The sequence below is a fragment of the Sturnus vulgaris genome, chromosome 4, assembly GCF_052056855.1.
Source record: "Sturnus vulgaris isolate bStuVul1 chromosome 4, bStuVul1.hap1, whole genome shotgun sequence".
In the NCBI taxonomy this organism is placed as follows: Eukaryota; Metazoa; Chordata; class Aves; order Passeriformes; family Sturnidae; genus Sturnus; species Sturnus vulgaris.
The window spans coordinates 39,254,804-39,276,183 of NC_142246.1; the positions used below are offsets into that span (position 1 = coordinate 39,254,804).

The 21,380-nt window shown below is 39.7% G+C and overlaps 1 protein-coding gene and 1 long non-coding RNA gene across 15 annotated transcripts in view; one reads left to right on the top strand and one right to left on the bottom strand.

Annotated features, from left to right (window-relative positions):
* The window catches only part of LOC148223958 (uncharacterized), a 16,402-nt gene extending 15,271 nt beyond the window's left edge, over positions 1–1,131 (top strand). Inside the window, exons 3-4 of one of the 2 annotated variants that reach the window (XR_015803173.1) lie at positions 258–421; positions 611–1,131. This is a non-coding gene — a long non-coding RNA (uncharacterized LOC148223958). Of the gene's footprint in view, positions 1–257 lie in introns of both variants that reach the window. The other variant, XR_015803172.1, reaches the window with a different exon arrangement.
* Positions 1–16,327, bottom strand: part of NPY5R (neuropeptide Y receptor Y5) — a 25,004-nt gene extending 8,677 nt beyond the window's left edge. For 4 of the 13 annotated variants that reach the window (XM_088163645.1, XM_088163641.1, XM_088163638.1 and 1 more), the window contains exons 1-2: positions 4,649–16,036; positions 3,241–3,342 (exon numbers count right to left, since the gene is read on the bottom strand). In XM_088163645.1, the coding sequence (XP_088019771.1) occupies positions 10,147–11,478 (1,332 nt within the window). In that variant the 5' untranslated portion in view covers positions 11,479–16,036 and the 3' untranslated portion in view covers positions 3,241–3,342; positions 4,649–10,146. The other 9 variants (XM_088163642.1, XM_088163636.1, XM_088163634.1 and 6 more) reach the window with 7 other exon arrangements.
* Between the last annotated feature and the right edge of the window lie 5,053 nt (positions 16,328–21,380).

Consider the following 21,380-nt stretch of genomic DNA (forward strand, 5'->3'; position numbering starts at 1 on the left):
ACAAATCTTTAAAGAAGTTTTATTTAAAAGAGATGAGTGTCAGTCTTAGCCATGCAAAATTTGTATTGGTGTGAAAGTATATTGAAGGTAGTATTTCTTTGCAGATGGCTATGTTTTGAGAAGTATTTTCCTTGACTTTCTGCTTCACTTTGTAAGATGATACTTTGAAAATAAAGCCTTTGTTTTGTGACTTAAGAAAAGTATTAATAAATAAAAAAACCTTAAGAGTACATTATAAGCTCTATTTTCTTTTACAGCTGGAGTATTTCAGAATCTCTGGTTGGCAAGCAGCAGCTGGAGAGAAATAAATTTTGCTCACCAGGAGAGGGCTCTCACAGTCTTTTGATATTACTGAACTTGGGAGCAGAAAGACCAGAAGGTGAAGCTACAGAAAATGTCATGCAAGACCTGCTCAAATCAGGTTATGTCCACCAATGTGCTATAGATACCATAAATGTTAATCATACATAAATAAGACTGATTATACTTAAATGCTTTTTTTAAGAAAAAAAGTGAAAAATAAGGATGCTGTTGCAGCTTAGCTCTATTTGTTCCTTGGTAAAGCTGTTGTTAACCAACACTAAAATATAGAAATCCACTTTCTTTACAGCACCACCAACATGCAGATTAACACTACTGTTGGCTTTGCCAAGGAAATCCCAGAGATGTATGAAGACCCTTCCTTTTGGAGTGCTTGGTATGGTTTAAACACTGCTATGAAAATAGAAGTTGATGTTTCAGAGAGGAAACAGGGATTTTTTTTCATATTGTTTATTACTTTTTTACTATCCTTCAAATAATATTATGTGTCATGAAGAATAAATTTATAAAGTGATACAAACACAGAATGAGCCTGGCTGTGTCTCCTCTTACTATACCTCTTTGTTAAAAATGAATTTATAAAATCTTTATATGAATGTTATTGTATAAACAGAGTAACAGATGCTTCATTTCTGCTGTAAACAATGAACAGCAAGGTTATTTGCATTTCTAGCAATAGTTGAATGAACTCTGCTTTTTAGTTCTTGTTTACCATTGTAAATTATGGGTTTACTGTAAGCATTATCTCATTAAATCCATGCATGGAAAGTAGAAATCAGTTTGCTACAGTGCTTGCAGTAAGTTCTGTAGCCAAAGAAAATAAAGCATTATCAATTTATTTTGTGTTCTTTACATGAAAACCTTTTCCAGCCTGTTTTTTTTCTTTGGGGGGGGGGTTAGGGTATTTTTGTTTGGTTGGTTTGGTTTTTTGTTCATTTGGGTTTTTTTGGTGTCTTGTTTATGTTGGTCATAAAATTCATAGTATAGCCTTGCCTTTTATAGATATTCCTACTTAAGGGCACAGGCTGGAAGTTGTACTTCAGCAAAAACAACCGGAAAAGTATGGAAAAGAAACCTTTACCTTTCAGGTATTTAAACAAGTGCCAATATGTTGCAATATTGCCATAGCTTTTTAGGGATATCTTGATCTAGTCAACCTCTCGATTTTGACAGATGTAAATTTTTTTTGTGGTTCTATTCTCTTGGATCATTTTCATGGCAGTAATTCAACAGAATCTTTAATTGGGATCAGTCCTGTTGTGCCATGTGTAATGGAATGTGCTGGATTTGGCTGGGGTGGAGTTAATTTTCTTCACAGTGGCTGATATAGAGCTGTTTCAGATTTGTGCTGAACACAGTGGTGATAACATAGAGATGTTCTTGTTATTGCTGAGCAGGGCCAAGCACAGAGCCAAGGCCATTTCTGCTTTTCGTATGGCCAGGCTGGTGAGGAGACTGGGGGTACACGGGAGATTGGGAGGAGACACAGCCAGGACAGGTGACCCTGGCTGACCAAAGGGACATTCCCACACCATGTGACATCATGCTCCGTGTATAAAGTGGGGGGAAGGAGAAAGGGGAGGATATATGGAATGATGGTGTTTGTCTGCCCAAGTAACCCTTGCATGTGATGGGGCCCTGATCTCCTGGAGATGGCTGAACACCTGCCTGCCCATGGGAAGCAGGGAATTAATCCCTTGATTTGCTTTGCTTGTGTGTGTGGCTTTTGCTTTCCATATTAAAAGATCTTAATCTCTGCCCGTGAGTTTTCTACCTTTTACCCTTCTGGCTCTCTCCCCAGTTCCACTGATGTGGGAGTGAGCAGCAGCTGCTGGTGGGGCTTAAATCTCTACATAGAACAAAAAAAAATGGAGTGAATAGCTTAAGAGCAGAGGGTAGTTTGGTGCTGGAGCTGTGTTACAAGGTGAATTTGCTTCGGTCAGAGCACATATCATATATGCATACATGATATATGAGACTCCAAGGACTTAAAATAAATTTATCTTAAAATAATCAAAACTGCATATCTAAATATCTACTTTAAAAAAATATTATTTTCCCATACAATTAGTAAGACTGTAGGATCCTGGATGTGTTGAATGAATTATCTAGTCCCACACAGACAGATTTATTCATCCCACTTCATCTCTGTGAAGTGATTCCTTTTTCCCTCTCTAGCAGTCTCACACAGGTGTCTTCCACAACTTTCTGGAAGGTCTCCAATTTTAGACTATTTCAGATCAAGAGGAAAAACAAGTACCACAGAGTTTTCAGTCTCATTCACTACTTTTTTTTATCCATCTCTTCTGTGAAAGGAGCAACATTGGAGGGCCCCTGCTGACTGCAGGTGTGATGATGTGCAAGGGGGAGATTGGTGTTACATGTTCCTGAGAGCTCCTGGGAACTAACTAATTTTTCTGACATAAAGGGCCTTGCAGCAGCTTTTCTGAGGAACAGAATCCCACAAAACCAGTAAGATACAAGCTGTGCCCTGAATAAGCTTCACTCCCTGAATGGTCTTAAGGAGCAATCTCCAGCATATTGCAGTTTAGTGCTGCAGAAGGAATGCGGTTCTGAATTTCACCCGTTGTGATTTGCAGTGAGGGTCAGATGAGGTTATGCTATCTGAAATGTGCTCTCATACTCCAGGATATTAATTGAGAGAATGTATCATCGAGGCTTCAGACAATTACCTTTATGAGATGTGCCTTGGAACTGAGGCAGTCTTAAGAAATACGTAATTATTTCTCCTGGTTTTGGTCCCAGTAGTTACATAAAAATAAGTTTAATTTTCCTGCAGTAAACAGCTTTCACTTTTCCCAGTTGTGCTAACATCACAAAAAGAGAAAAAAGAAAAGAAAAGAGAAAAGAAGCCAACACAAAGCCAGCAGAAAGTAAAAATTTAGCTTATATTCTGACCTTTTGTGCAGCTTCTTAATCCTTTGGCCAAGAAGTCAAAATCCTTATGAATGCTAAGTGAACCCCAGTTTGATGGAAAGCCTCATACATCCAAGGGAATTACTAGGAGTTAAAACAGAGTAAGATTACCACCTTGTTCAACATAAGAAAATCTGAATAAAAATCAGATGAAAATCTGGTAGAAAGAGGTACTAAAATTACTTGTCGTAGGGATGGTTTTATTTATCTCCTAGTTTATCTATTTTCCTCTCAACGAAAAAGAAACCAAATAAATTTATAGTTAAAATTATAATTAACAGTCTTGTAGTCTATCATGAAATGGGTTTTGTGTCTTTGTGGTTCCAACTGGTTCTGAAGAGATGAACTGCTTGAGTATCACAAAGTTACTCTGGAGAAATTTTGCACCAGAAGTTTCTTTAAAATAATTTTGTTCACAGGGACAGTAATAAATGTTTCCTGCTCGAAAAATGTCCAATTAATCTCCAAGTGATACAGATATGAGCTTTCTCCTGCTAAGACAAAGCAAGTATTCGATGAACTGGATATAAGACCAGGGCCAACCTATTTTAGTCTCAAATGTCAAATCACTATTCTAATAACTTCTCAGAGGATTATTTTTAAGCCTTATTATTAAAAGGATCATCTTAATGTGACTACAAGGGCAAAATAAAGCATTCGTACTAGTTCAAATGAATGAAATTTAGATTGTAGCAATATTTTGTTTTATGGTATTTACAAAGGTCAGCATGAAGTAATATAATAACTTTTAAATAAATGTTTACAACATTTTCTCTTCAAAAGGAAACAAGATTAATGAAAGTCTCACTTGTATAGTTATATTAGATTCATAACAGTGGTGCCAGTGTGGTCGCTCAGCTTTTAGAAATACTCTGTGACCATATCTTCCTGCCTGCAGTTATAGTCTTTCTGAGGAAATCAGGATTTTAGGCTTTACCAAGGGAAAGCTGAATTTTTGTTTTGTTTTGTTTCGGTTTTTTGTTTTGTTTTTTTTTGTTGTTGTTTTTTAACTGAGATGAAGTTTAATAAGGGAGCCAGGAGATCATGGTAACCTGGTGGAGCAAATATTTCTATTATCCCTGGGCTTGAGAGATTTAAAAATAGATGCTATGGTAAGATTCACTGGCCCAAGTGTACGCTCTAGTGTGATGACATAGATTGCCTTAATGGCACAGCATGATGCACTCTGAGTGATCTCAGCAAACCTATCTTTATCAAATGGTTGGGAAGAAAATGTTTTTGCGTTAAAGGAAAATTCTGAGAGGGGTAATTTTGAAGGCACTTAAACCCATACTTACTTATTAGTTGTTACTTCCTGAGACTCAAAAATTTACAATAGACTTGCAGGTCACCTGTGGGATTAGTAATGTTCAGTGGTACTGTTACTCACTGTTTGTGGCAGGTGCTTGAGAAGGGTCTGGCTCTGATGCATTCCTGTGTCACTGGCAGAACGTGGGTAAGTAGTGTTAGTGTGGATCTGCTTTGAGTTCTCTTTCTCTCTTTTGTTTCTCTTCCTGTGAAAAGTTACTTCAACTGAATATGAGCATTAACAACAGCTCTACCTACCCTCAGTGTAAGGGCAACTTTCAAGCAATATATCTTTGAGAAAGGTGTATATATTTTTGGATCAAAACCAAGCAACTGCAGGAGTCTTCATTACATATTGCATGTAAAAGGCCCTGGGCGGGGGGAGGGGGGCGCGAATAAGAGGGATTTGAATTTAACTGTACATGAAAAAAACCCTGTGAAATAAAAGAACAAGAAACCTGACCTCAGAGACCACATATGGTCAAAAACAGTTCAAAAATTTACTTAATTGTCTTTAAAATCATGAAGATCATTATTTTATACCATTATTCCAGTCATGTGGGAGAAAAAGGAAGTGACGTGTCTAGAACAAGAGTCCTGCCACTGCCCTAAGACAGTTCCAGATTGTACTACTGTATTTTCTGGCAAGGACTTTTAAATACAAATAGTATAGGCATAGTTTAGCTTTCAGCAAAATAAGAGATTAAATTCGTGGACCCAACAGTATTTATGAAAGCCATCTTTCTGGAGACTATGATGTTTAATACTGTTTGTCTTGTATGCTGAGAGAGATATTGAGACTACTGTGAACATCTATTGATATATTTTTTTCATTTTTTTTCAAAAGTGCAATAATAGCTGACAAACCCCTATGGATAACAGAACCGTTTTTTTATTTGTTAATACTTTTGCACAGGAGAATTGGATCCTATCTCAGCATGTTTCCAAGTGAACACTTTTCTTCCTGACCATGCTCCTCTTCTTGGTTCTTACACATCTGCAGATCAATGGATTGTTTTTTCCTCTTTTCTCAGGTGTTCATATTTCTGAGAAGGAAACATTTGGTCATGAGAGCTTCCAGGCTCCAGGAACAGGGCAACCAGCTGCCATTAGAGCACCAATGTGGTTTTCCTGTCCCACTGTGTCCCTGCCAGCTCCTCAGTCCCCACAGCTCTGCCCAGAGCTGGCTGTACCCCACTAGGCACCTGCCTGGGACACAGTTGCCCCACAAGGATTCTGTGCTGCCTGCTGAGGCTGCAGCTGCCTGGACCCATGGCAGCCATGCACAGCTCTTCCAGACTCTGTGGCTAGAGTGTGTGGAACCACAGAGGCTCCGACCCCTTCAACACAACCTCACTAAATACACTCCAGTGTCAGCCCGTGCAGACCTCCCACCAGCCATGGTCACTTGCCTGGCTGGCTCAGGTGTGACCTGGACATGCCAGGGCATCTGTTTCTTCTCCACTGAAAGAGAAGGGGCAAAGGTGAGTTTTAATCTTTGACATTTGCAAAAAGTCAATTTTGTCAATGACATTTTGTAGAACTAGAAAAACCAATTTATGTTATGTGAGTCTTCCTAAGAATTTTAACATTCATCATACACAAAGACCAGCTGTCTGAAAGCCTTTTTTTTTTAATTAATAGAGAGGAATTACTCTGCCATTACAATCCATTCTTCTAACTCCAATGGATACATGGCTCTGCAGCTGCTGTTTCCCGACTGCATTTAGTGGATGCTATCAAAACAAAACTCCTATCTTCCCATTTATTTGGATTTTTCGTTACTTTAGCTAATTTAACGACTTGGTTATAAGTGCTATTTGAAAATCCATTTTAATGTGCTTTGTTTTCTAGGAAGTGTGCATTATCTATATCTGTACCTGAACACATACTTGTCTACATTTAAGAATGATAAAATGTCATTGGATATTGTGGTGAGAGAATATTTTCCCAACACACATTGGAAACAACACCAGTCACTGTTGGACATGAAGCCACAGGAGCATCTACTGCAGCTCAGACCAGATGAAGCCTAATAAAGAAGCAGGGGGGAAATATCCTTGTGTTTAGAATTTTTTTTAAAATGTTCAAGACTAGGAAAATGTTAAATGGATGGTTCAGTTATCCCTTTCATAGAAGTCACTCCTTTGGGAATTGCCTAATGGCTGATTTCAGTTGCTACTGCTCCTGTCTGCTTCATATGTATTTCTTGCTGATACTGGGACCAAGCTACACTGGCTGTTGAAGTAAAGTGGAAGGTAGAAAAGTTGTTTTATTTTTATTTAACATTTCAGAGGAAAGACAGGGATATTTTGGAAATTTCCAAACAGAATGCTAATGATTGCTTTATAAATAACAAGAAAATACACATTCTCCTACTATTGATTGACTCAAAAAAAGATGACAGATTTATATGGCACAGGACTGAAGAAGTTCAATAGCTGTCTTGATTTAATTCTCTATTGCCAAATTACAATTTGTTGTGCTTTGATCAGTGTAGAGTAGGGAGAACAGTTATTGACTCAATCGAGGCAAATAGATATAAATATAAAATCTCCAATGTACAGACTAATCTTTGTGCAAGTCAGAAACTAGAGGAAGGCCTTATTACAGTCCTAGCATGACTCTGGTTGCCATACAGAGTGAGTACAATTTGATATGGGAAGAGTTATTACTAAATAAACAATTTATATATAAATAACAATTGACAATGTAGGAGTTAAAAGCAGTTAAAATTCTGAAAGAATGGAAGGAATAGAAAACAAACAAGTAGGAAGGAACATAACAGTAAATTGAAAAAAAATTAAGTCAGAAGGAATATTTCAAGCTAAAACAATGTGACTGCTTTCTTATCATTTTATACTATTTGGCTATATCACATGGTATAAATAAGATTCCATATTACAATGATGCAAAAATTTGTGGACAGAAAGAGAGCAAAAGCTACAATAACTTCTATGGGACTACATAATTGTGTTCTCACTGTAGATTTAGTTAATGTTTCCTAAATTTATATACTAAGATTAGTCATAAATATTTTTAAAGTATTTAAAACATTAAAAAAGCTATTTTATTACGTATTGTTCCAGCAGTATCTATTCTGTACCATTTTTACTCTATTAAGTGACATATTACAGGGTTTTAGAAGATAATGATCTCCCAAGTGCAATAGTCAATGTCCAGGGAGAAACTATTAAAGTATATCACTAGTGAAAACAAAGCACCATGGGCTACTGGTAGCTAGATGTTAAAAACATTTTTTAAGGACAGAAGCTATTACCCACTGACATTTAATAAACTCCTTAGCAGATAACTTGGGGAGGAAGGATCTCAGAATTATAACACTTCGATAAAAAATAAGTTGATGATTCTTCAAAATAAAACTACTTTCACTTTAAAGACTATCTGGAAAGGACGTATCTTGAGGGAAAAAATGCACAATGACTGTTTCCAACCACTCATTTATAAAAATAGTACCTTATTTCCCAGTCTGTAGAAACTATATACAAAAGCCTATTGGATAAAAAAATATTAGTGGAGAAATGGAAATAATCACCAGCTATAACTGGGGAGAGGTGTTACAGCTTAAAGAAAGGCTTTGTATATTTACTGAATCCTGAGGACAGAGATGGATTATTAAATTAGAGTAATCTGGGATAGGTAAGTATATATATACTTTGCATTTGTGCTGTGACATATAATATGACTAAGGGAAGATACTTGTGATTTAAATTTGGAAGGAAAAGTACTGGTTTGGTTAAAAAGGAGAAAAGGAGAGAGGGAAGATGCAGAAAAAACGTGTATGTGTGTGTGTGTGTTTGCACACATGTTTACACACATAGAATGACAGAATGGGTCAGGTTGGAAGGGACCACAGTGGGTCACATCTGATCCAACCTCCCTGCCCAAGCAGGGTCATCCCAGAGCACATGGCACAGGATTGCATCCAGACAGTTCTTGAGTATCTCCTACAAAGGAGACTCCACACCCTCACTGGACAACCTGTCCCAGTGTGTGGTCGCCCACACAGTAAGTAAGTTCTTCCTCATATTCAGGTAGAACTTTCTGTGCATCAGTTACTGCCTGTTGCCTCTTGTCTTATTGTTCTGCACCAGCGAGCAGAGCCTGGAAACATCCCTGTGGCACCCTCCTTTTAGATACTGACAGACATTGATGAGTTCCCCTCTCAGTTGTCTCTTTTTGAGGCTGAACAGGCCCAGCTTTCTCAGCCTGTCCTCATAAGAGAGATGCTCCAGTCTGTTCATCATTTTTGTTGCACTCCACTGGATCCATTCCACAAACTCCATGTCTCTTTTGTCCTGAGGAGGCCAGAATTGGACACAGCACTCCAGATGTGGCTCACCAGAGCTGAGCAGAGGTTCAGGATCACCTCCCTTGACCTGCTGGAATGCTCTTCCTAATGCACCTCAGGACACCATTGGCATCTTGGCTACAAGAACACTGCTGGCTCATGGACAGCTTGGTGTCCAGCAGGATCCCAGGTCCTTCTCTGCAAAGCTGCTTTCCAGCAGATCAGCCCCCAGCCTGTCCTGGTGCAGGGGGTTATTCCTCCCCAGGGGCAGGACCCTACACTTGCCTTTGCTGAATTTAAAAATAATCCACTCTGCCCCTTCCCCCTCATCTGTCAAGGCATACATGTACATGTTCATTTGAAAGCTGTTACACCTTACCAAAGCAAGTGGGTCATCTGTAATGAAGTGCAGTAAACTTTTGCATTTTGGTAAAGGAAGAGAAAAATTCCTGATTTTCATTTTCTTTCTAATATCATTTGCTTAGATAAGGAATGCTTACTCTGATTGGAAATGTGTTGCATGTTCAGGGGTGTCATCACTGTGAGAATAAAGACATAACTATAGACAAATTCAGGCCGGATGAAAATAACATAAAATGGCAAGCCAAAGTGAAAATTGGCTGAGGAAATCAGAGATAGGTTGTACAGGGTAAATTCAGTGAGATGGAAACAATCAAGACAAGAACAATGACTCTCAGACCTGTTCCAGGGAATAAGGCAACCTAGTAATCAGCAGCAAAGCATCTTGTAAAGATACTACAAACTATGATTCAAAGAGCTAAGGAAAAATGTTTTCCTAATCACATCCAGAAAGAAAGATTTAATTATATTAGAAAACAGTCAAAGTTGGCATTGAAATAGTCTCAACAATAATTATTTAGTAAATTATATGTATTTTATTATAGTTTTATGACAGTTAATACTGATATGTCTAAGTAGTCTGTCTCACATTTATTACTCATTATATATTCTGTATAATTCCAAAGTACAGCTTGCCAACAATTTGAGTAATGAAGATGGTATTCTGGTTTTATACACTGGGGATGATTTCCTACATCTAACAGATAAAATAATATTATAACATATGCATATATTTCTGCCCAATGTAAGAAATACATGCAGCCATAGAACTATCCAGCCACAAAAAAAAATGCTACTAATCACAACCAAGTCAGACTAACTAAACTAATTTAGCTTTTACAGCTGTACACGCCACTAGGCTTGAAAGCCATAGTTGTTTGTTTTACTTTATCTTGGGGCACATAAAATCATGGTATTTGGCAGCATGGAATAAGGGACATTAAATCAGCTTTTATGCTGTTGTTAAGAAACCCATAGAGAATGGGATTCAAGCAGCAGGACATCATACCCAACAAATGGCATATGCAATATACTAATTTAAAGTGCCTGTTGGAAATGAGAGTGGCATTAAAATCTGTGACAATGTGGAAGAGGTGAAGAGGCATCCAACTGAAGCCAAAAACTAGTATTAGCACTGTCAGTCTGCAAAAAACCCTCCTCGATCTTGTCTTAATTCTGATGATGGACTGGGATACTGTAATCATGTTCTGGATCTCTGTATTTTCTTCTGGTTTCATTTCAAAACAGATAGGGATCCCAGGGATGAATTTACTGGAGGAAAAGAGCTGGCTTTTTTCTGTGTCAGAGGTTTCTGGGAGATCTCTGGAATGAGTATCCTGATGATGCCTTGAAATAGCTGGCATCACACTTGAAGTCTTTCTACTGTATCTTCTGTGGTGCCTTCTGCCAAAGGCACGGCTCCACTTGGAATATCTGGAGGGTTGAACCTGCGTGCCAGTGCTCTTAGAGGGATGAAGAGTTAGGTTTATCATCTCCTTTTCTTCAAACTTGTTTTCCTTGTTTGACAGCCTAGCACCTATGCTCCTGCAGACACTGGTGTGACTGGCGGTCAGGCACACCAGCGGCAGGATGTACTGCATGAGCAGCAAAGCTATCGTGAAGGCGATCCTGTAGGAATCAGAAGGCCATGCCTCGATGCACAACAGCCTGTTCTCCAGTCCCTCTAAACTGAGAGTTTTGCTGAGGTCCACGGTTTTATGGAAAACTGGCAGAGGGGAGCAAATTGTGAAGCCAAAGGCCCAAATGGTCACTATTAAGAAATAGCCTTGTTTTGCTGTGAGATTGCTAGAGAGGGGGTATTTTATCATACGGTACCTGACTGCAGCAATAGATATTAACATCAAAGTTGAAACTAGGACTGATGCACACTGGAGGAAGGGCATTACATGGCACATGACAGTGCCAAACATCCATTGGTCAAGCAGGACAGATGTCAGCGTGAAAGGTGAACAAAACAGCACAACCAAGATGTCAGAAAAGGCCAAGTTTCCAATGAGGATGTTTATTACTGTCTTCTGCTTGCACTTAAGTAGAGCTGTTAGTATAAGCAGATTTCCCACAAAGCCAGCCAGACTTATAAGTGTGTACAGCCCAATAAGAAAGTACTGCATGTCATCAACACTACTCTTATAGTCTTCCCAGGCAGAAAAATTCTTTGTTGCAGCAGAGGTGTTCTTGGTATGTGTCCTGTTGTTACGGTCTTTGAATCCTAAATCCATTTTACAGTCCTGCTTAGAACGAGAAAGGCATTAATTAGCATCTGAAGAAATTATGATATTGCTGTTAATCAGAATGTAAAAATAGATAAATTTACTGTGTATCACCTCAATGCAAATAAATTACTAGTGATGTTAGTCTATTGTGAGGCAGATCCTGCATAACTTCAGGTCAACATGAATTAGCTAAGTAGATTCAGCACTCCCAGGCCTCCTACCTAGATGCTCACGTGGGAGAATGGCAATTTACAGGTCTGCATTATGATGCTGCCTTTTAACTGTGCTTTGCTACAGAACATATTGTCAGGCTTTCCATGAGGGAGCAGTTAGCTACAAAAGCAATACACCTCCGGTCGGTGAGATTACTCATGTGAATAACAGCCCATTGATATGACTAAGGAAATCACAGTCACCATCTGGGCAGATGCCTAATTATTATATCATTGCAAATTATAAACAAGGCACCTGAAAATGCATATGCTGTCAACTGCATTAGTATTTCTTACCTTGCTAGTAGAGAACTAACACAAAATAGGTGAGAGCTTTCAAAAAGGATCAGGAAATCCACTGTCAGTAATCCAAGATGGAATTCCTAATGTGGTGTGTGTATAGAAAAATTCTTCTACTAAGTGCTGAATATAGTTTAACTGTACTCTATCAGAAAGGAAAACTAAAAAACACCTAAAGTAATTGGAGGTAATATAGAGAGGACAGTGTTAACTGGAAGCAAATTCTACACAGCCATTTGAAAATTCAGTGAACTGCTACTTATACACAGCACAGAATCATCTAGTGTTAAACCTAGCTCAGCACAAAGTTATTCTGCCTACTGAATCTGCCTACATTAGGTCTTCATTTTAGAACAAACAGAAAGACATGAGAATTCAGTTCAAACCTCCATTTATCCTAAACACTTGTGTGTACTAGAGTTCCAAAGTCAAAGTGCCTATGTACTGCACAAAACTGCTTAATGTTTAGAAATCATACAAACGAGAAAACAAATAATATCTACAAACCCAAAGCATACATAGAGCAGAAGGCTATATATGTCACCTAAAAAAGGCAAGGCTCTTCAAAACTGTAGCAATCCTCAGTGAGCTGTACCATGCTGACACTTCTGAAGAGCAATGATATTATTTGGTTCACTCCACACATGCAGATGTGGTCTTTCCTTCACATCATGTGTTCCTACTGTTATGGTTTGAGCCAAAGGGAAGCTCAAACCATAAAATAACCAGAAAATATTCACTAACTGTATTGTGATGTGAAGGTCCTCTAAGTAAGAGCAGAAATATACATATATGCATATATAAAGATCTTTCAGGTATTATGTTGGAAAGAAGTGAAGTCAGTTTTCCCAATGTGCCTCAATGTTAAAGTGCTTTTTAACAGCTAAAATAGAATTAAGAACTGAATACATGAAATTAGATAACCTAAATATTAGAATTGTGTGCATATGAGCAGAGAGGCATTAATGCATATTATTTCTGTTCAGTTTCTTCTAGTCTTTAATGAAATGGTGGGAAACCATATAATAGACAAACTATGCTACCTGAGACAACATTTGCCTCTAGACCAATTTTAAAAGGACAGACTAGAGATTTTAATCTATTCTAATCTAGTGATCTAATCTATTTCTACACTGATATTTTCAGAAGTTCTCATTTTGGTGGGCTTCACTTTATACAACTCTTAGCTGGTGAAGTAAATAGTTTTTTACTTAATTTTTCTGAGCTAATTTCTGAGTTGCTAGTAATCAACTGGAAATGGTATGATCTGTGCACCACAGTGACTTCCCAAATCTGCTGATATTTCTTTCTATTTCCTAAATGTAACTCTACATAACTTTTTCTATATAACCTTTGCTCTGGATAAGGTAATATAATGCTAAGAATAGGACCAAGGAACAAAATTTTATGTAGTATTATATTGTAATATATTTAATAAATTAAGGTTTATTGAACTTCTTGAAGGTTTAAGTGAAAGATTGTTGCCAGATTCTGTGGATTTCTGCACCTCCACATAAAGCTTTTGCAGTATGGATTTAGCAGAAGGGTTCATTGTGTTTTTAATAGAATTCTTTAAAAACAAAAAGCAAATATTCTGGTTTTCTGAAGCAGACATATTTCGTTGAGATGCATGAATACTGAAGAAGTTTAGCAGGAGTGCTTCTGAAGTCCAGCATGGGTTTGCCAACTCCATTCCTTCTGCTGCCTTCTGCCTCGGGTGAGAGACAAGCTCTTCCCTACCACGTGTCCTCATTTCCAGGGGGAAGGAGCACTGGAAGAAGTCACAACATGATCTCTTCATGCCCTGGCTGGGCACCCAGGGCACTACAAAAGTCTGTGGTGCAGAGAAACCTCTTCTGCACCATCTTCCTACAGTCACAGAGTGAAAGCATGACAGAGAGAGAAGGAGTAACAGCATAATCTGCTGGTTTCAACAGACAACTGGTGAGCTGACACAAGTTCCCTTTGCAAAATGCCCAAAGATAATTTTTTCTAATTTTGGATGTGTAAAAAAAAGTAGACTTTCCCCCCTAATTTCAAAACATGCCAAGTGGATCTCTTGCTCTCTGAGCTTTCTCTTCTGCTCAAGAAGAAAGCAGTTGCTCTCAGTCTGTGTGTCAGCAGCAATGGAGATGCAAACAGTTTTCCTCCCATATAATTGATCTCTAGTCCCCAAATTCAAACTTAGCATTCCACTGATTTCACAGGAGTGTGTGCACTTTTGGGCATTTATCTTTCTGCTTTGTTTTGACAGCTGCTTCTATTCTCGGAGATTTGCTCATCCTCCCTCATGTTGGTTGGTCAAGCCCAGTGCAGCACGGGGCAGTAACTTTCAGGAAAATGGAAATTCCTGAAAATCCCATTGTGGAAAACAGAATTAAGTAATACAGCCTCTTTTCAAAACCTTCACCCCATATTTTAAGTGTATTTCTAAACTAAATGCGCGATAGTGCCAGGGTGTTCTTGCACCTGTTTTCGAAGCTCAGATTTAGTCAATCTGAAGGTACCTGCTGGAGGTTTTCTATCTGTCTGCTCCAAAAGTTGGATCACTTTCATCCCCTGCATCTATCAGTCAAACAAACAAAGTCTCCGTTCTGTAATGCTGGTTTTCACACCGCACATTCCTGACTGTGCTCAGCTACACCTCCGAGAGCTCATATCCATGAGCTCTGAGTGGGCTTGCCTAGGTCTCCTCTAGTTTCAGTGGAATGTTTGAGGCAGGAGACTAGGCTGCACAAGGCAGTAGAGACTGCAGTTTTGTGGCAGGATCCAAGGTAATTTGAATATTTACTGTAAGAGTCAAATGATTGCAGTTAACATTTAGCTGAGTTAGAGGCACCAGATAACCTGTGCTAATTTAACATGTTTAATATCTTATACTTAACATCATTTTTTCACTTAAATCTATCACTTAAATTACAAAAATCCCTAAAACATAATTTAGAGCAGTTAATAGGCTGGATATTTCTATTTCTCTCTCTCTATATATAAAGGAAAATTTTCAAGAACAGAGAAGTTAGGCAGGCAACCATCATCCTGTAAAGGCAATTGTTTTCTCAGGAAATGTTCCTTCAATTAGATGAGATACTTATATATTAAGGTTTTTTCAAGGATAAGAGCTTATATCCCACAATATTAATACCTATTAAGTTATCTCTAACTGGCTGGTCCTTGTACAGTCCAGTTAGTTCAATCCTTGCAACAGGCCAATTAATCTTTATAGCTGTGAATGATTTACAGTCTTGGATGACCTTATTCTATGTTAAAAGAAATTAAAAAAAACAGCCAAAACCCCCCTGAGAATAAAAAACCAACCCCAAAAAAACCCCAACAACAAAACCCCCCAAACCCCATGGTGAACACATACAGGGAGGAAGCACATTGTATAAATTCGTAAGTACAACCTTTCTGCCCTCATAATGCTGGAGGAGTATCAAGACTGCACAGAAAAAGTCAGAGAAGGTTTTTAAGCATCTACACAGATGTAAATAGTTAATGAGTGGCTGCTACTGCACGACCACCAGAGCTTTAGCTGTGTTGCTACAACGTGAGAAATAATACCCTCACATCAATACAGACTGAGATAACATCCGAGACAAAATCGGAAACCACAGAAGTGTTGCATTCACTACACAAGCTAAAGATGAAAAGCTGCTGATTCTCATGTTCTTGTTCATAATGTGCAACAGCAAAAACTACCCTGAGAGCCTGTAAGAATTCAACAGATTGAAATTACTTCAGAAGTCCAGGAAAAAAAGGATTTTTTTACACGTTAATGGTATGCCTATTTCTCTGTCTCAGCAAAAGAGTTGCAATATTATCCCTGAAAACAAGAATACAACTTCTCAAATTATGCCAAAGCCAGCTAATAAGATTGTGTATCCAGCTCCAAGGAAATGCTATGGAACATAATGGGCTATTTGCTGGCCAGAACAGAAAACTTGAAACGCATGACTACATTTTTTTTTCCCAGGGCGCACAGCAGGTCCTGGCTCGCAAAAGCACCAAACCACCCAAAAACGGGAACGACTGTTATTTTTGCCGTTCCACGCCTCCCTCGGGAACCACTCTGCACCGCCCGCGTCCCAAACCGCGCGCTCGTTCTCACCGGCACGGCCGGGGCTGATGCGTTCCCCCATCCCCGCGCAAACTTGCGCGGCCGCCCCGCGAGAGAAGGGGAGGGGAGCTGAGCTGCGCAGAGCTGAGCAGAACCGACCTGAGCCGAGCTGAGCAGAGCCGAACCGAGCCGAGCCCGCCCGTCCCGCGTTACCTGCGCGCGTGTCCCGCTGCGGGCGCCCCGGGGGCAGGAGGGGCCGGGAGTGGCGCGGAGAGGCGGCGGCTCCGGTCCGCGCTCAGGGCTCCGGTCCGCGCTCAGGGCTCCGGTCCGCGCTCAGGGCTCCGGTCTGCGCTCACGGCTCCGGTCTGCGCTCACGGCTCCGGTCCGCGCTCAGGGTTCTGGTCCGCGCTCAGGGCTCTGGTCCGCGCTCAGGGCTCTGGTCCGCGCTCAGGGCTCCGCGGGAGCGGGGGGAGGCGCAGCCCTCCGGGCTGGCGGTGCATCTTACGCGGGTGCTGCGCCAGGGCTTGCCCGCGGGGTCGGGGCTGGAGGTGCCGCCCTCGCTGCTGCACTCGCCGCCCGCTCGGCGGGGCTGGGGCTGCGGCTGCGGCTGCAGCGCGGGCGCATTTCGGGAGGCCACTCCAGGGAGCCCTGGAGCTCGGTATTTCAGCGCTGCCCGGTGTGACAATCAGAGTTTCCATGGAAATACAGAGACACGGTAAATACACCCCGCGCTCGCCGGTGCTTACGGGGTGCTCTCAGTGCCTCGCCCGGCGCTCAGGGCACGGCGTTTTGCAAAGGTGAAACGCGCTGCGAGTCTCGGGACATGGCAATGTGCGAGCACAGACAGGCAATCACAGGACGATGATCAGAGCTCCCCTCGCTTCCGCTGGAGCGTAGCTCCGGGGCTTTGTGTCCCTGCTGGTCAAATACCCTTTAATTTTGATTTTAGAACAGGTGGAAGGCGATGGATTTCCCCCAAACAGTTTTCCTTGCTAAGCTGAGTTCTGTTCTTACAGAACAAAATATCTGAAGGATGGTTTTAATTTAATCTGAACAATCAGTGGAAAACAGGGCATTTTCTTATGTGAGCAATATTTTAAAGCGCAAAAATTGTTGGGTATGTCCTAGTACAAAGCATGAAAAGACAAACTCTGCTGCTCTCGCCAGCTGTTATCTTCTAGCACAAGAAGAGTCATTGATCATAGTCCTATTACAGAGCTACATAAGAACTAAGTGACATGCGAGTCCCTGGGAGCACAAGTGGCAGAATCTGACACAGAAATGTAATGACTTTCCCATTTGCCAAGGTGCTACTTTGACAGTTAATATTAACACAGCACTGCAGAAAAGCTGTCCATATAATTAGCCTATGAAAGACTGTACCACATAAAGACAAAACAACTGGATAAATCATATTGTAAAATAACCTTTGAAAAGTCCAGGTAGTTTCTTTATTTAACTTGAGTATTGGGAAAATACTCATTGAGCCATCCAGGAACAAATAATCTTCATCTTCAGCAGATGAGCTCAGGATGGCAAAGATTTCATCCTATCTTCTTTTGAAGATTTCATCCCATCTTCTTTCGCCTGCTTCTGCATAATTCACCACCCACCGCTGGTGAATCACTGCATGTGCAAGTGGAGCACAGGGAGTTGCCAGGTGGAAGTGACGTGACAATCCATCTCATCGTATGAACACAACTCTCCTATTAGTCACAATAGAGAACAGAATTAATCCTTTTTAGGCCTGGGCAGCTGTTCTGAGCAGCCTTTTTGACCATCTTCCTACCTAACACTGATGGTTTTGAAGCCTTTCACGCAAATTTTTGACCTATAGATAGAAACCCACTATGGCTCTAACACATGATGGGGACAGTTAAGACTTTCCCTACTTCTCTTGTTCCAGGAGAGCTTCCCACATTGCTGGCCCTACTGCTTGAAGTGGAAGGTCTCTCCTGGAAAAAAATGAAATTTTAAAGACACTACATCTTTCTATGGAAACTGCTGGCTACAGCAGACAGACACTGTCTTTAAAAAGAAATCTAAATTTGCTGCTAGAGCCCAATGGGAAATTAAAGTTTCTTACATAGCACAAGTGTGATTTATGTGGGATGCCATTGTACCTTCATAAAGGTACAAATAGCCTACCATCATGTTAAGCCATTTCTAAGGTCACCTAATACAGCTTCCCAAGGAGTCTCCAGAAAATATGTGCTTCTTAGTAGGAGCAGTCAGTCATACAAGTATTCCTTCCTCAAAGCAATTCTCTCCGAGAATAAAGTATTGTACTTTTTTTTGTTGGTTGTCTTATTCCAAGAGAGTTCATCAGCCAGTAACATATTGGCAGGTGTGAGATTGTTTATTTGTTTGATTCCCCACAGACCTGTAAACAACACCACATTTTTCTCAACTGTATCTGTACATTTAATCCCTGATACTTGCACATACCAGAGACAATTACTATTCAGACCCTTACAATTTTTTCCTTTTCACTGTTTGTGTACTTCTGTCTTACCAGTAACACCACTGAATAATGAAATCAGCAATCTAGAGATAGAAAAGGTATGGCCAGTAGAGATACCTAATGTCAGGAGGGAAAGCAGATCATAGTACAAGTTCCCTAGAAACCAGCTACCATAGGGTTGTTGAAACCATAGAGGAGTCCCCGAGGAAGTAAGAGATGGTGATGATGAAAGATATCTCCTCTGGAGGAGCTGGGGAAAAAAATGGTGCATCAGATAGAGAAGGCTGGAATTCTTGAGTCAGAAGGACACAACAGAAAATGCAGAACAAAACTCTGTGTCTATATGTATACAAATTAATTTTGTCATGTTTCTTACTGCAGTCCCAAATGTGTGTTTCTTTTGGGAGAATCATTCCAATGTCTTAGAAAATTTAGCCTCTAAAGGCAAACTGTGGAAGATATGAAGACTCAAAGCTCTAATGGAAATTCGTGAGAACTAATAAATGCTACTAAACCAAAGGTCTAAAGCACCTAATGTCCAATTCTGCAGTATGCAGTCAATCATCAAAGCCAGTTTGCCATGAAACAAAGTCTAATGTTATTGCAAAATCTGATACTAATAGAGCAGCTATCCATGGGTAAAACAGTGTAAGTGGTAGAACAGCTACCACAGAATTTGAGAGATTTTGTGAGATATACATAAAGCATTTGTGTTGGTTAAAATTATTTACCCAACCACTTCATGCCCAGAAAAATTCTAATAAAACACTATTTAAAATACCACTAATATCTGGCCTCTGTATGGTCCATCCCTTGCACAGATTCATAGCTTGCATAAAGCAGAAAGCCTTGGACTTCTGAGAAGGTGGCAATGGTTGAGATGTCTTTGCAATGAAAGGCAGGACACCTGATGGTTAGCTAATAAGATACTTCCAAGGGTGAGCCTTTAATTAGTAAGTTTTGTTCCCTAATGTGTCATCACTTTTTTTGGCTGGTGTTATACACATTGACCTGTCTGGATGTTCATGTGTGGGGCCAATTTCTGCTTCATCAGAATCCAGATGAGAGCTTGTGTCTGAGTGTACAGAAGTTTGAATCCTGAATGGACACAGTGGGGTGACCATAGCAGAAAACATGACTTAGTATTTCGGCCAGATGGACATAATCTAGGTTATAGCTCAAGCAGCCTTTAAGCAATACTTCATGTGATCAGGATAGATTTACACTAGTCAGCTTGGCTGTATTGTTGAAAATGGAACTGTAGCAGCAAGACTGTCAGCTAAGATGAACCACATAATCATTCATACAGCTTTTTTGGGTTTGTGACATTAGCAGTCAAATGAAGTGGTGTTATGTTTGGTGTCAGACACAGTTATGTCAAAATAAACATGTTCTTAGCCAAAGAGAGAATTTGCTGCAATTCAAATTACACTCAACAGCAAAAGGCCTATTTAATCTACTGATGACAGACTTTTGCCCCAAGGACCATGAGTTCCCTTATCTTTGAACAGATTAATGTGAAATGCAAATATTTCAATGGCACTGATGTTCATTATTAGAATATAAAAACAATAAAAAATAAAGTTTTAAAATCCTTCAGATAGTGTTTCAATTAATTTCCATAGTGGTGACTTCAGTTTGTTTTTTACAGAACAGAAGATACAAATGACCCTCGTGGTGTTCTTTCACTCACTGGATTTCAAATTTTAAGGAGGGATTGCATTGCCTGAACACATGAAAATACATTGCAGTGAAAGCAACAGCCTCATTTTATGAACTCTCTTCTATTTTTGAGTTTTGCAATGAAAGAATTTTAATGGATTTATGTCTTGGTCCATTTTTTCTGCACGTTTTTTAAAAAATATCTCGTTCCCTTCTCAATGCTTTTGCTTCAAAGCATTTCTGTATTCTTTACTCAGGCTGTTCTATTTCCTTCGTTGAAATACTTGTGTTCTGTTTATTGTATTTACTCTCTTTTTGCAATGTCATGCCTTCCCACAAACAAACATAGACACACAAACAGTCTTCCAATCCAGGGTGCCTTTGATGTACTGAAGAATTTATTCCCTGGAAGAGGATAATCTTTAACACAATGGCTGTCTTAGTACTCCAGTGTTCTCATGTCGTGACAGTCATCATCAATAAAATAAGAGTTATGAGGAATTATTTGACATCTCTGTGAGCTTGGAGCTCCAGACAGAGACCATCAGCTTGGTAATGAGACTGGAGATGCACAGAATAACCAGGAACTGCTAACGCCTGATTTTCCTATGAGCATACCTGATGCACAAAATGTATTTTATACAGCTATAATGGAAAGTTTGAAAAGAGTCAGTATCTGTTTATTAGATTTATTTTTTAGCGTTCACTTGTGTTAGTGCTCACACGTATGTGAAATGCTTCAGAGAATTCTGATATAGCTCCAACTGATTTAGTCATCTGAGGTGGACACACAACAGTATGGTGAATCAGAAAGCTTGTAGCAAGGCTAGGGTTATAGCATGTGTGCACACACACATATATGTCTGTGTGTGTGTATTTATGTATACACACTTATATGTAGCACGTGTTTGAAAGACTCAGGGACTGAGGCAGGCTTTCCATTGGTCCATGACACTGTTCAAAGCCTGACCTTGCATCTGTCTGCAGTGTGAATAATCCTGTGAATACTTGTTATCACTGTGTACTCAGGTCACTGAGTGACATGTAGGCTCTATCTTCGATCTTTTTTAGGTAATTATTTTATCTGCATAGTATAACAGAGACATTGTGAGGTTTGCTTTGCCCATGTTTATGCAGTGTTTGAAATTCATGTATGTATTAACCATTAAAAAGTGAAGTATTATTAATCACTTCATTTGCTGCTGAAATGGAG